Here is a 14,339-nt window from a genome sequence, read left to right as displayed (position 1 = left end):
GCAGCGGGAGCCAGCGCTGGGCTCCCACGGCTTGCAGAGAGCTGCCTGTTTGGGGGCTGGGGTCGGGGGAAGCTCGGGCTTCCCCAGCCCCGTGCCTGGGGGGAAAATAATTCCCCCCCTTTATTCCCCCCCCAAAAAAACTAGGTGCGCCTTATGGGACGGTGCGTCCTATAGGGCGAAAAATACGATAAGCTGTTCTTAAACCAAGATATCACTGTACATTCATATCTCACCTTCCCTCAAAGGAGCTGAAGGTGGCAACACGTAGGTCTCACAACATGCCCAGTGAGGTAGGTTAAGGTGAGTGAGTGACTGGCCAGAGGTCGCTCAGTAGTGAGTGAACTTCATGGTTGTGTTTGGATTCGAACCCTGGTCTCCTATGTCCTAGTCCAACACACTAACTGTTAGGCCACACTGTCTCTCAAGCTGCTTGGCTTTACTTAATACTAACTTCAGTTCCAGGACAGTTTTTTATTATTATAATTTTTATTTTTTATCAACAACCAAACCACAAACAGTGAACCCCCCATACGGCTGATACATTGGGTATACATAATCAATAATAACATATTCAAATCAACCCTATGTACAATTTTATATACCTTAACACTCCTCCATCCACAAGGTTTATTTGACTTTTAACATTTTAATTGCCGCAGTTCCAGGACAGTTGAAAGGAAGGAGAGAAATAATCTAGTAACAGTTCAGGTGTGTAGGTTTTAAGGCCCAGTCCGGGGGTGGGCAAAAGCAACCAGAAATCTTGCCTTTACCATTCAGATTTGACTGTATCTTATCTGCATAAGAGAAGCCTTCTGGATCAAGCCAGTGGCCCAACTATGTCCAGCATCCTGTTCTCACAGTGGCCAATCCCTTGTGTAACGGTTGTTGGATCAGGCCCTGAGGAAAGACTGGTGATCTGGGTGGGTAGGTGGAGCAGCTGCTGCCTCTCTCAGCCTAGCCTACCTCACAGGGTGGTTGTTGTGACGATTGAATGAGCTGTGTGTGCTTGAACCACGTGCTATACGTTGACCTTGGAGGTCGAGGGAAAGGTGAGATGTCAATGTAACAAATAAAACGAATACAGTGGTACCTTGGTTCTCAAACAACTTGGAACCCAAACACTGCAAACCCAGAAGCAAGTGTCCTGGTTTGCAACCTTTTTTCAGAAGTCGAACGTGTTCCGTTTTGAGTGTTACGCTTCCAATTTGAGTACCACACTTCTATTTGGAGGGTTACGCTGAGCTCTGTCATGTTTTTGCTATTTATTTTCCGTTTTTGTGGCTGTGTGTGTAACTGGGTGGAACCCAGTTCAGCTACTGATTGATCGTGTGACTGCAGCACATTGTTTATTGCTTTAGTTTTTCAGATCCATGGTTTCGTTAGATCGTAAAATGCACGCTAAATTGCTAATTTGGGGATTGTTTTTAAAAGTCTGGAATAGATTAATCCGTTTTGCATTGCTTTCTATAGGAAAGCGTGCCTTGGTTTTGGAACGGACTTCCGGAACGGATTTACAGTGGAACCAAGGTGATCTTGCTGTATTGTTTTTAACACTCAATTGGGAGCCGCCCAGAGTGGCTGAGGAAACTCAGCCAGATGGGCGGGGTATAAATAAAAATTAAGATAATAATAATAATAATCTCCCAGGGTCCTTTCCTACCCTAAAAGGGGGTGGGCATTGCAGACTGTCAATCAATAACGCATTTGCTTTTGAACCCAAAAATCGGGTCCTTTCCCATCCAATGGGGAAAGAGATGTTGTTGTTTAGTTGTGTCCGACTCTTCGTGACCCCATGGGCTAGAGCACGCCAGGCACTCCTGTCTTCCACTGCCTCCCGCAGTTTGGCCGTACTCATGTTTGTAGCTTCGAGAACACTGTCCAACCATCTCGTCCTCTGTCGTCCCCTTCTCCTTGTGCCCTCCATCTTCCCCAACATCAGGGTCTTTTCCAGGGAGTCTTCTCTTCTCATGAGGTGGCCAAAGTCTTGGAGCCTCAGCTTCAGGATCTGTCCTTCCAGTGAGCACTCAGGGCTGATTTCCTTCAGAATGGAGAGGTTTGATCTTCTTGCAGTCCATGGGACTCTCAAGAGTCTCCTCCAGCACCAGAATTCAAAAGCATCCATTCTTCGGCGATCAGCCTTCTTGATGGTCCAGCTCTCACTTCCATACATCACTACTGGGAAAACCATACGGACCTTTGTCGGCAAGGTGATGTCTCTACTTTTTAAGATGCTGTCTAGGTTTGTCATTGCTTTTCTCCCAAGAAGCAGGCATATTTTAATTTCACGGCTGCTGTCACCATCTGCAGTGATCATGGAGCCCAAGAAAGTCAAATCTCTCACTGCCTCCATTTCTTCCCCTTCTATTTGCCAGGAGGTGATGGGCCCAGTGGCCATGATCTTCGTTTTTTTGATGTTGAGCTTCAGACCATATTCTGCACTCTCCTCTTTCACCCTCATTAAAAGCTTCTTTAATTATTCCTCCTCACTTTCTGCCATCAATGGGGGAAAGAGATAGCCTGTCCATAAATAACCCCTGGGGTGTGTGTTTCTTCTTCTACCCCCCACATATTTCCCCATCTTCCCCACATTTCCCTCCTCCAAACCCTCCTTTCCTCGGGCGTCCCTTTCCAGACCACATCTCCCAGCATGCACCTCTCCTCTCCCTCCATTTTGGAGCCTGTGAGAGGAAGAGGCGGACCCGGCGCCTCTCCCTCCTCCCTCCCTCCCTCCCTCCTTCCCCGCGCGCTGCGCCTGCCGGGACTTGGAGTCCCCGGCGGGGGGACTCGGTCTCCCGAGATGCTCTGCGGCGGCGGCGAGGGGCGGGGCCTGGCTGTGGGGCTCCTCCGGGAGGGAGGCGGGAGCGGCGGAGTCGGGCGGCACCGGCGGGCGAGGAGGGAGGGAGAAGGAGGAGGAGGGTCTCCCGGCGGCGGCGGCGGGTCTCTGGGAGGGTCTTCGCGGCTTGGGGGGCGCTGGCGGGTTCCCGAGCCCCGCGGCCGTCGCGGGCACCGGCGGGGCGGAGAGGCGGCCGGCTGGCTGGCTGGGCAGGGGGCCGGCTATGGCGGAGCCCAGCCCTGAAGGTAAAGGGGGCCTCGCAGACCCACACTTGGGGGGGGGGACGACGCCGCCGAGGCTGTGGGGGGGGGGTTTTGTGCTTCTCAACCAGCTTCTGTGGGGGCGCCCCTCCCTCCCAAGGGAAAAATAATATTTATTTTTGGGGTTGGGTTGGGGGGGGGAGAAGAGGCTGCGGAGACCCCCCAGTTGTGGGGCTGGGAGCGTGTGGGGAGGAGGAGGGCCGGCGACGCGGATTTCGGGGAGCCCCGCCGTGTGGGGGGCTGGAGTTGCGAGGGGGGGGAGGAGGAGTGGGTTTGTTGTGGGGGGGGGGAGAGGAAAAGTGGACGCCCCCCTCCCGGGAGATTAGGGGGAGAGAGGAGAGGTTGGGGGGCTGGCGTTGGGTTGGTGGGGGGGGAAGCTAAGGGGGCGGGAAGGAAGATGGCTTTTTGGGGGGGCAAAGTGGACGCCCCTCCTCGGAGGGAAAAGAGGCCGCGAGATTTGGGGGGGGGGGCTGTTCTGGAGTTGTGGGGGGGAGGGTGTGCGCTTGGGGGGGGGAGGAAAGAAGAGGCAAAGTCCGTCGGTGGAAAGGGGGTCACCGGTTTGGGGGGGGCTGGTGGTGTCAGAGCAGAGAGAGCCTGGTCGGTGGGGAGGGGGAAGAGGAAGAGAGTTGGTTATGGGGGGGCAGCAGCACCCCTTTTTTTCCTTGCTGGGGGGGGTGGGTAAGATGGAGGCAGCGTCGTGGAGTGGGGGGGGGCTGTTGTGTTTGGGAGCGGCTAGGAAGAACCAGGTGAAAGGGGAGCGAGTTGGAAGTGTGGGGTGGGGGGGGGGAGAAAAAGAGGAGGGAGTCGGACCGGGGAGAAAACCGGAGTGGGGGGGGGGAGAGAGGAAGAAAGTTGGGAGGGGGAGGGGAGGCACGTGGAGGAGGGGCGGCGGGGGGGGGAGAGCAATGAGGAATTGAGGCTTCCTAAGGGGGGGTGTCTGTTGGAGGGCATTAAGGAATTGGGGGGTCCTGGGGGTCTCGGATCAGGAGGGGGAGACAGGCGTCCTGGGTGTGTGTGTCTGGGGGGGGTTTGCGCTCCAGCTTCCCCCTTTCCGCTTCCCTGTAGAAATGGCGGGGTGTCTTGTCTGTCTAGGTCTGATCTTGGATTTTATGGGGGGGGGTAGACACTTCCGTGTCTTGAGCGTATATTTTTTTGGGGGGGTGAGGTATAAACCTAAATATATTTTGGAGTGGAAATTTGGGGAAGGGTTCAAAGCAGGCGGGGTGGGAGGGCTGCACCGTAGCCTCTGAAGACTGTAGGGAACCCCCCCTCCCCAAAATAAGGGGTCCGGGAGGTTCTGTCAGGGCTCGCTGGCCCCCCCCCAGCCATCTCCCTTGACTGGCCTCCGGGTGGGGGAATCCCTGGGCCTTCATTCCGGGGGAGAAAGTAGGATTTTTTCCTCGCTTTGTGCTGGTCGGTGTGGAGTTGTTGCAAGTCTCCCTTCCTGGACCCCCCTCAACTGACCCCCTTCCCCGTTCTTGTTTTCCAGATCCGCCTCCAAACCTCAAACCGGAGACACAGGTAAAAAACAAAATACAAAAGCCTCCGCCCGCCCCCCAAACCCCTACCTCAAACTTGGGATTTTTTATTAAGGAGTGGAATGGGCCCCATTTGTTTCCGTGGGGTGTCTCCGTTCTTTTGGGGGACCCCCCTCCTCTTCCGCCCCCTGCCTTTTTATCCCTGCTCCCTAGGAGGAGGCCAAAAGTCTTTCCGAAAGGTTGCAACATCCTTTTTGCATGTGCTCCCCCCCCTTAGCAAAAGAGAGAGAGAGACAGAGAAAGCAAGCAAAGGATATTCTGTGGGTGACGGAAAAGGCTCTTTCCCCCCCCCTCCCTCCCTCCCTCCCCTCCCCCCATATTTAACCCTTTGCACTCTTCGCATGTCCTGGGAGAGACCTGACTTGCATTTCTAGCTGTGGGAGCCTGTGGTTTTTTTTGGGGGGGGCGGGAACAGGATGTTACCGCTCAGTTCTCTCTCTCCCCCCACCTCTAGGAATAGCTCCCGTGTTTTTATTATCACCAGTTGTGGGGTATGTGTGATCCTACGGGGCTGCGGTTGTGAAGGAGCCTAGAGATTTGTGGGTGGCTGGGAGAAGGGGGGGCTACCTCTGTCTGCATTAACACCTCCCCTCCCCACTTCCTGCTTCTCTCCCCCAGTCTCACCAGCCTCCGGAGAAGCGAAGGCGAACTATTGAGGATTTCAACAAGTTCTGCAGTTTCGTCCTAGCCTACGCTGGCTACATCCCTTCCTCTAAGGAGGTTAGTTTGGGTTTTTTTCCCCCAGCGAGAATCCAACTCCCCTTTTATCCTACTGGCTTATTAAGTGAACAAATATGCGTCCGCTCAGTTTCAAAGCATGCAGTTTAATATTTTTCTGGTGTGTATGTGTGTGTCGGGGTACAGGGGTTGTCGTAGCACCTTCCCAGAAGCAGGCTCTGTGATCTGTTGTTAAATCCAAACCCAGCTCCGTGAAGTTCTAAAAAGGCGCATTTGGGATTGTTCCAAACCTTCGCTCCTAAGCCCTTGGCCTCCTGCTGTCTCGGTCGTCGGCATTGTCTCCTCGCAGTCTTGTTGCCAGAGCCCCTTGGAAGCTGCGGCAAATGCCCGCGAGAACTACGAGGCCCAGAATGCCCTGCGGCATGGCCATTTTGCTGGGAGGCCTTGGCATGTTGCATGCTGGGAAGTGTAGGCTGCTGCTCTGGAAGCAAGGGGGCGGACATGTCCTGGCTTGTTATGCGGCACGGCTCGGGAGGCTTCCCAAAGTGCATGCTGGGAATTGTAGTTGCTCTTTCCTGCTACGGACCTGCCCTTCCTGGGACTCCGCTTGAACCTGCTCACAAGGGCTTAGGGCTAAAGAAGGCTCCCGCCCATCTCAGCCACACCAGGGATTTATTGAACTTCCATATCAGATGGGCCACCGTACCTCTTGTTTTAGGAGTTAGGCATTGGCTTATGGGTGTTGCTTGAAAGGCTCAGTGGTTGCAAACATGAGACATTTGCTGCTTCAGCTGTCAGGGTACTCTCTGCTCCCATTTTTTAAGATCTCTTTTTCTACCAGTTAGTCTCTCTCTAGGCAGGGTTTGTTCTAATACTCAACGGGACACTTTTTTGCACAAGGGGAACAAATTTTTCGAGCTGCTGGGAATGTGGATTCTAACCAGGAGCTCTGCTGTTGTTTAAAAGGAAGTTGATAAAAGTACACATGATAAAGATGGATATTGTTTATTTTCAACCTTCGCGAGCTATTCAAGTACAGTGGTACCTCGGGTTACATACACTTCAGGTTACAGACTCCGCTAACCCAGAAATAGTGCTTCACGTTAAGAACTTTGCTTCAGGATCAGAACAGAAATCTTGCTCCGGCGGCGTGGCAGCAGCAGGAGGCCCCATTAGCTAAAGTGGTGCTTCAGGTTAAGAACAGTTTCAGGTTAAGAACGGACCTCCAGAACGAATTAAGTACTTAACCCGAGGTACCACTGTAGCAGCTTACTAAGGCTTACTTACTTGCCCATGTTTCTTTTTTTTGTTCCCTCTCTTTTGATTTCTCTAATTGCCACCTTCTTGTCTTTCTGTTGCTTTCCCTCCATTTCTTTCAGCCAGAAAATTTTCTAGGGCAAAGGCTCCCAAACATTTCTTTTCCCCGCAGACCACTGAGAAGCTTACTAATTTTTCTGCCGACTGCAGCGCTCATAATAGATTTTGTGTGATTTTTCAACCGTGTTTTTATTGCTTCTTTCTATTTCTCACGTACTGTATTTTAATGTGCTCTTTAGAATTCAAACTGCAATATAAAACATGTTATAAATAAAAGACGCCATTAAGAAGAGAGTTAAAAATCAATATTAATATTTAAATGCGATGGATGTGGCACCTCCTGGCTTCAGCCCACAACTCCATTGCACTGGAGCGAGGGAAAGGAAACTGCCTTTATCCCGAGTTACAACATTGTTCCATCTCAGGGGCGGATCTGCTATAAAACTGGTGAAGAGAGGGGCCCCAGAAGCGACTTTTGTCCACGTTGCTTAAATGTTTCGCATCTAGTAGACCCAGTTTGAGTCGCATGGCTCAAATGGATTAATTTTTTTGTTGCATCTATTTCCACGATCCCAACGTTTGGCAGTCCGTAGCCCAGATGCTGTGAAGGTGTGCTGACCTGTTGTGGAACAGCCCCATTGAAGAAGCTAACACTGGTTACCCAGACCCTGTTGCTGGTTGCAAAGGGGCGCCCAGGGCAGTTCAATATTCAGGGGCCCCAGAGTGTAGGTCACTGGTCAGTCCAGTTCAGTATTGTCTACACTGACCGCCAGCCATGGCTCTCCAGGGTTTCAGGCATGAAGACTCTCACAGAGAGAGAGGGACCTTCTGCACGCAGAGCAAGTGGTCTATCCTGGGCTGTGGCCCCGCCCTGGATTTGGTGGTTTGTATGCAGTGCTGGCTGCAGAGACGTTTGGGAGGCGGGGGAGCTTAGAGTACCCCCTGCTTCCTAGGAAACCTGACGTTCTTTGGGTTGTGTTGTTTAAGATGCTCCTACACAGGTTAGCACAGAAGTTCCTTTTTATATTGTATTGTATGAAAAGCATCATTCAGAATAATGGCTTGCATGACCCTCCGAGGAAGATAATAATGCAATAAAATTCAAAACCGTAGCCACTAATTGCACGTTTATTCAGAATCCAGTTAAAGCTGTTTAGTTTAATTAATTCTGCAAAACAGATGAACTCGATCCATTGAACCATAGAATTGTAGAGCTGAGGGTCATCTAGTCCAGCCCCCTTAAATGCAGGAATCTTTTGCCCATTGCAGGGCCCGAACCCACAGCCCTAAGTTCCTCACAGAACTCTAGCCCAATAGTTGCCATTAATCTGATTTGAAATGATTTTAGAATGTTGTATCATTTTACTGTTGTTAACCACTTCCTGAGCCTGGCTTCGGCTGGGGGGGCGGGATATAAATAAAATATTATTATTATTATTATTATTATTATTATTATTATTATTATTATCCTCATGTTCTACTGACTGAGCTATCCACAGGGACCACAAAGGAGCTATCAGCTGATATCAGTTTCCAAAGCCTGATAGTCATTATGCATTATCAAAGTCTTTCCTGCATTGCAGAGGGTAGAACTAAATGGTCTTGTGGTCTCTTCCAATTCTGCAATTCTATTTACACCACCTGCTACAACCCTTGCCTCTCAGGTCTCCCCTCAGGAACCCCACTGCCCCCTTGAATCCCACTCCTCTGGGGAGAAAGAGCAGAGGAGAGTCCTGGGCACCCGGGAAAAGTAGCCTGAGAAATTAATCCCTTGCCTCTGCCCTCCCCAAACCCTACAGGAAAATGACTGGACGCCCTCCGGCTCGAACTCCCCCATCCGCCCCGAGAGCGTGGTGGACAGCGACGGCTGGGAGTCGACGCACTCGGACCTGCACACCATCGAGACCTTCGTCAAGAAGGCCAAGTCTTCAAAGAAGAAAGCGGCCTTCCGCCGCCTCAAGTCCGACAGCTCTCTGCTGGAGAAGATGAAGCTCAAGGACTCCCTGTTTGACTTGGACCCCGTCGGCAAGCAGCAGCAGCCGCCGCTGGCGGGGCCAAAGGGGGCCCTGGACAAGAAGAAGGACAAGCGGAATCGGAAGTCCGCCCTGGATGCGGGCGGAGGAGCCAAGCGGAACCGGGGCGGCGGCGGCGACCCGGTGGGGGAGAAGCGCTCTCGCATCAAAAAGAGCAAGAAGCGGAAGTTGAAAAAGGCCGAGCGGAGCGAAAAGAAGCACAAGGCTTCCCTGAGCGAGACGGACTCTGAGGAGGAAGAGGGGGCGGCAGTGGCGCCTCGGCGGCCCGGAGGGGAGGAGGGTTCGGCCGCGGCGGCCACGGCGCTGGTCTCTGTACAGGCTCCGCCGGAGCTGTTGGCCGCCAGCTTCCCCATTAAGCTTGAGGACACGGAAGGGAAAGGGGGGATCAGTACGGAGACCAGCCAGGATGGGGAAGGCAGTTCCAGCGAAGGCGAGATGAGGGTCATGGACGAGGACATCATGGTGGAATCAGGTGAGGCGGAGGTGTCCCGGAAGGGGCACGGGCAACGCAACTTAATGCACAGCGTTACATGGGCGTAAAAGCAATAGGCACGTTATTAGTTGCGTTGATATCTCGACTTTCCCCCCCAAGTTGCTCAACGTTCATGGTTCGCCCCCATCTCCTTTTAATCCCCACAACCCTGTGAGGTAGATGAAGCCGAGATTTGAACCCTGATCTCCCAGGTCCTTTTCCAGCATGCTAACCTCTGCACCACGTATGTCGCCAGGTCATGCTTCCCCCTGCGTTCTTGGAAGTTTCGTCTGGTGACGTGGTCAGCTGATTTTCACGTTTCCACCAAACTGTCCTCCGGGATCAATAGCCAGTGGCAGGCTTGTCCTCTGTCATCAAACACCTCCAGCTTACATTGTTGGTTTTTTAATTTAAAGTATTTGCTTTACCTAAAAAGACCCTTAAATTTTCAAAGGAGTGGGGTGCTTTGTTTTGTTTTTGCTTAACTGCTTCATATCAGGCTCTTCTCCCCATCTCCGAACACATTTCCTCCACCCAAAAAGTGGGGCCCGGTGTATAATAGGTTGTTTTAATTTAGCAAAAGCTTTTTAAGAAGTCAGGCGAGAGTTGGAGCTGGATTGTGCTTCGCTTCTCACATTCTTTGGAACACCCACTGCCCCAGAGAACCTTTCTGATTCCCCGGGGTGTGTTGACCTCACAAAGCAGTGAGATCTCTGGAAGATTAAGAGCGTAACAAATGACCGACCTGTGAGAGCTGTAGTTGAACTACACCAGGGAGGGCCTTGGCGGATCAGTTCAAGGTCCACCTCTTCCAGCATGCTAGCAAGCAGTGACATTGTTTTGGCTTTCTCCGGAATCCCCAGGGATACAACCCTGGCCTTGGTTTTGTTAAGCATCTCTGAGGTTCCGCCTCGCTGGGATGCTCATTATTTTGCGCCCGTCTTTTAATCTATTTTAAGCTGCTGCGAGGTGCCTTGGAGTCTTTCTGAGGAAGGTGTTCAGGAATTTAATGAACTACGGCTCCTGTCAGCCCTGACCAGCACAGCCTGCAGGCTGATGAGAGCTGTAGCTCAAAACATCTGGAGGGTACCAGCTTGGGAAGGCTGCAATGTGAACCAGCCAGCGAACCAGCGAGGCAGCAGCTCTCTGTGCATGCCCTTTCCTAACTGAGTTGGGTGAGTGGACTGGTTGGGGCCAATGGGAGCAGGGTGTTTCCCAGGCTCAGGTTCAGATCTTGCACATAGGTAATAAACGCGGTTGCTGGCTGTCCTGATCTGGGATTTCCCCATCCCTCATATTATAGCAAACATCTCTGACGCTTTCAGCTCTGTGAGGGTGAAGTGGGTACTTGCTATACACCTAACCTGACATAGGCAGGTAATTTGTCTTCTATATTTATTTATCTTTTTGGTCATGGTTTTATTCCACTTCTAGGCAGGGTGTAAATGCCACGAATCAGCATTTACCACCCGTTCAGCCTTTGATTCTCAGTTTTCATCACGCACTGCCTGCTTATCCTCAAGCATATTATTATTGTTGTTGTCTTATGGACTAGAAACTTAAAAACAAAACTTGAGGTTCTCGTGGTGATACATTTCAAGCCAGATAACCAAACGTGTGTTGTGTGATTGTGGGTGAGCGAAATTTCTGAAATTTGTTCCTCTGTTCCTCCAGGGGATGACTCTTGGGACCTCATCACTTGTTACTGCCAGAAGCCATTTGCGGGCCGCCCCATGATCGAGTGCAATCAGTGCGGCACCTGGATCCACCTCTCCTGCGCCAAGATCAAGAAGACCAACGTCCCCGACATCTTCTACTGTCAGAAGTGCAAGGAAGGTTCTCGCAAGCTGCCGCCGGCCCCGGTGGTTCCCAGCGCAACCGTCGCCGTTGCGTCCAGGGGAGGTGGGGAGCCCTAGCTCAGGAGAGGAGTACAGGCGGCTCTGCGCTGGGCTTCCATCCCAGAGGGGCAGAAAAGACTGGACAGGGTCGGGAGCCTGCTCTGGACTGGCATCCAAAAGGAGCCTCAGTTCCTTGGAGGCGGAAGACGGGGGTGCTTGGGGTATTTGCGGTGGTGGTAGTCCCAGCACCCGGGAGGCAGAGAGGCTGCCCCTCCAGGCAGATTCTGGCTGGCAATTGCAGGCCTCTCGCTTCAGACCCACTCGCCCTTTGGGGGTTGATCCTGGCCCACCTCCATGTTCTCTGCGAAGGAGAATGGCATTCGGAGGCTGACACCGGTGGGCCGGAATGATGAAACTGAAAACCAGGAAGGTTCCTGTTTTCACTTGCTGGGATGCACATAGCGTTGGGGGAGAGGCAGAGAGAGGGCACTAGGAAGTGGGGTAGAAGCATCTCTTCGTTTTTGTTTTAGCTCTTTCCCCCACCACCTATCCTCCCCTGCCCCAGTAAAGTTCACCTGTAAATAGACTGAATGCAAAAGGGTTTTTTTTCTGGCTTTGTTTATTTTCTCTCTCCCATCACACCCCCAGTTGGAAGACTCTTCTTTATTTTCCTTTTTAAAAAAATGTTCTCTGGCATTTGTTTTAATGCCTCCAGATTCAGAGTTTGATGCCAACTGAGGGATACAGCCCAAGAAAGGAGGCTGGATAAAAAAAGTACTTTTTTTTTTTAAGTAAACCTTTATGGGTTTGTGTTTTTTTTCCTTTGGAGGGGGCCGGAGATTTTGTCCCCGTTGAAATTGAATAATATATATATATTTTAAATTCTGAGAAAGAGAATAGAGGGCTTTTGTTTACTCCCCCTCCCCAGTATTAACATCCCCCAGGGATTGTGAGGGGGTGAACTTTGTCAGGAAAACCCTTGCGATTTTGCTGGCTTCAAAATAAAAAGGGACAACTTATTTGTGTTTTCTGACTGCTCCCATTGAGCATAAGGACGAGGCAGAGGTTCCAGAGAGCGAGACAAGAGTTTGGGTTTAATGAAAAATGGCAAGCCCACTTATTTTTTAAAAAAAACACCAGAAACTCCCCATGCCAGGATTCCCAGTTCTCTCATAACTCCTGTTCTGCTGCAAAACCCATATTTTACCCATTTCAGGTTAGCTGTTCTGATCAGTGGGGGTTTCTGGCTGGGTTCCCCCCCTCCAGCTCCCACCCTTTTTCGTTATAATATTTGAAACTGTGTACATGGCAGAGTTTTTGAATGTAAATAAAAGATGTGGACCCTTTTGCGTTTGTACAGAAGGCTGTGATCATCATTAATGTTCCTTCCTTATAAAATAAAGGCACTGCTTTGGGGAGGGGGCCAGATTGGTGCAGTTGGTCAACGCTCTGAATGTGGTTGAACCTTTCTGGCCCATCGGCCACATTTGATCTTGGCCAATGCTCCGAATGTCTTGTGCCACGGCCATGCGTACACACACGCACAACACGCACATGTGGAGCCCTGCACACAGCATGCACCCACTTCTGTGCAATGGGCTGAGAATCACGGTGTACTTGCTTCCGGTGTGACCAGTCTAGATTTCCATGCCAGCATCTGCTTTGCATTCAAAAGGGCTCAGGCCCAATTTCTGGCAGATCCAGGTAGGTCTGGGCGTATGCCCTGTTTTGAAGCCCTGCAGATCCACTGCCAATCTCTGTGTAGACAGTCCTGAGTTAGCTGCCTTGCTGCTGCGAAAGGCAGCTTTGCATGTTCCTAAGTGCCCCTGCTGACGCGGGTGGCGCTGTGGGTTAAACCACAGAGCCTAGGACTTGCCGATCAGAAGGTCGGCGGTTCAAATCCCCGCAACAGGGTGAGCTCCCGTTGCTCGGTCCCTGCTCCTTCCAACCTAGCAGTTCGAAAGCACGTCAAAGTGCAAGTAGATAAATAGGTACCGCTCCGGTGGGAAGGTAAACGGCGTTTCCGTGCGCTGCTCTGGTTCGCCAGAAGCGGCTTAGTCATGCTGGCCACATGACCCAGAAGTTGTACACCAGCTCCCTCGGCCAATAAAGCGAGAAGAGCGCCGCAACCCCAGAGTCTGCGACGGGACCTAATGGTCAGGGGTCCCTTTACCTTTAAGTGCCCCTGCAAAGCAGGCTTGGGTGGTCTTATCCGTGGCAGGTGAAGGGAATCCTCTCTCCTGGGAGAGGAGTGGAGAGTCTCTTATTGTTTCTCTGGCATTTACCGTAGCAGGAAGAGGAAGAAGAGTTTGGATTTGATATCCCGCTTTATCACTACCCAAAGGAGTCTCAAAGCGGCTAACATTCTCCTTTCCCTTCTTCCCCCACAACAAACACTCTGTGAGGTGAGTGGGGCTGAGAGACTTCAGAGAAGTGTGACTGGCCCAAGGTCACCCAGCAGCTGCAGGTGGAGGAGCGGAGACGCGAACCCGGTTCCCCAGATTACGAGTCCACCGCTCTTAACCACTACACCACACTGGCTCTCAAAAAAACCACACACACAGAACTGAAATTTAATTTAAATTTTTTTACACTCCCCCCTCTTTGCCTCGTCTAGCACCTGTCCCTGCAGTGAGTGCATAGTCTTAAGCTTCCATGAGCTTCCTTTCTGGGGAACGTCAATCAGCTACTGGCCCCAGAAAGAAGCTGCCACCCAGTTGCAAATAGTGGTTCATTGCATTTTAGGGGGTTGGACTGGATGACCCTCGGGGTCCCTTCCCACTATACAATTCTATGATAACGCAGTAGTTTTAATGAACTTGCCGGTAACGTAACCCCCGCCCCGGCCCCTTACAAATTACACACACACACACAGCCAGAAAAGGGTTTTTTCACCACACTGGCCATTGTTCCTTGTGCAAAAGAACATTTGCAGGGTCTGGTGTTTGTGTAGCTCTGTGGACTTTCTGCTGTGGCCAAGCATCGCTTGCTGAGCAGCTGGAGGTCAGGTCATAGCCTTGGCCTCTACTGGCTCCCAGGTCCCTTTTAATCCCAGCACCGCCTTCTCTCCCTCTCCCGATTCTTTTAAATACTAGGTCACCTCCCGGTCTACGAAAGGAAAAGCCTCTGAGCATTTTTCAGCGCGGCTCCTGAGCATGTGCAGAGTTCCTGACACCGCCAGAGGCCCCTCCCCGGGGAGCCGTCAGCCCCGCGCTCACGTGACAGGAGGCTGTTCCTGCCGGAGGACAAAGACGGGGAATGTCTTTTTCCCTCCTTCCGCCCTCCCCTTCCGGGGCGTCACGAACTTCCGCCTCCCCTCATGCCCCGCGGCGTGCCGCGTCATTGCGTGGGCGCGAGGTTCACGTGACCG

The 14,339-nt window shown here is 51.9% G+C and overlaps 1 protein-coding gene across 1 annotated transcript; it reads left to right on the top strand.

Annotated features, from left to right (window-relative positions):
• The first annotated feature begins 2,910 nt into the window (after positions 1–2,910).
• Positions 2,911–12,331, top strand: PHF23 (PHD finger protein 23). The gene is made up of 5 exons (XM_083581109.1): positions 2,911–3,078; positions 4,583–4,614; positions 5,250–5,351; positions 8,426–9,131; positions 10,806–12,331. Exons 1-5 carry the CDS (start codon positions 3,057–3,059, stop codon positions 11,045–11,047), a joined length of 1,104 nt encoding a protein of 367 aa, XP_083437235.1. The 5' UTR covers positions 2,911–3,056; the 3' UTR covers positions 11,048–12,331.
• Positions 12,332–14,339: the final 2,008 nt, after the last annotated feature.

Source organism: Podarcis filfolensis, assembly GCF_964270895.1.
Source record: "Podarcis filfolensis genome assembly, chromosome: 13".
In the NCBI taxonomy this organism is placed as follows: Eukaryota; Metazoa; Chordata; class Lepidosauria; order Squamata; family Lacertidae; genus Podarcis; species Podarcis filfolensis.
Note: the sequence above shows the minus strand (reverse complement) of the source record. Positions and strands in the feature narration are given on the sequence as shown.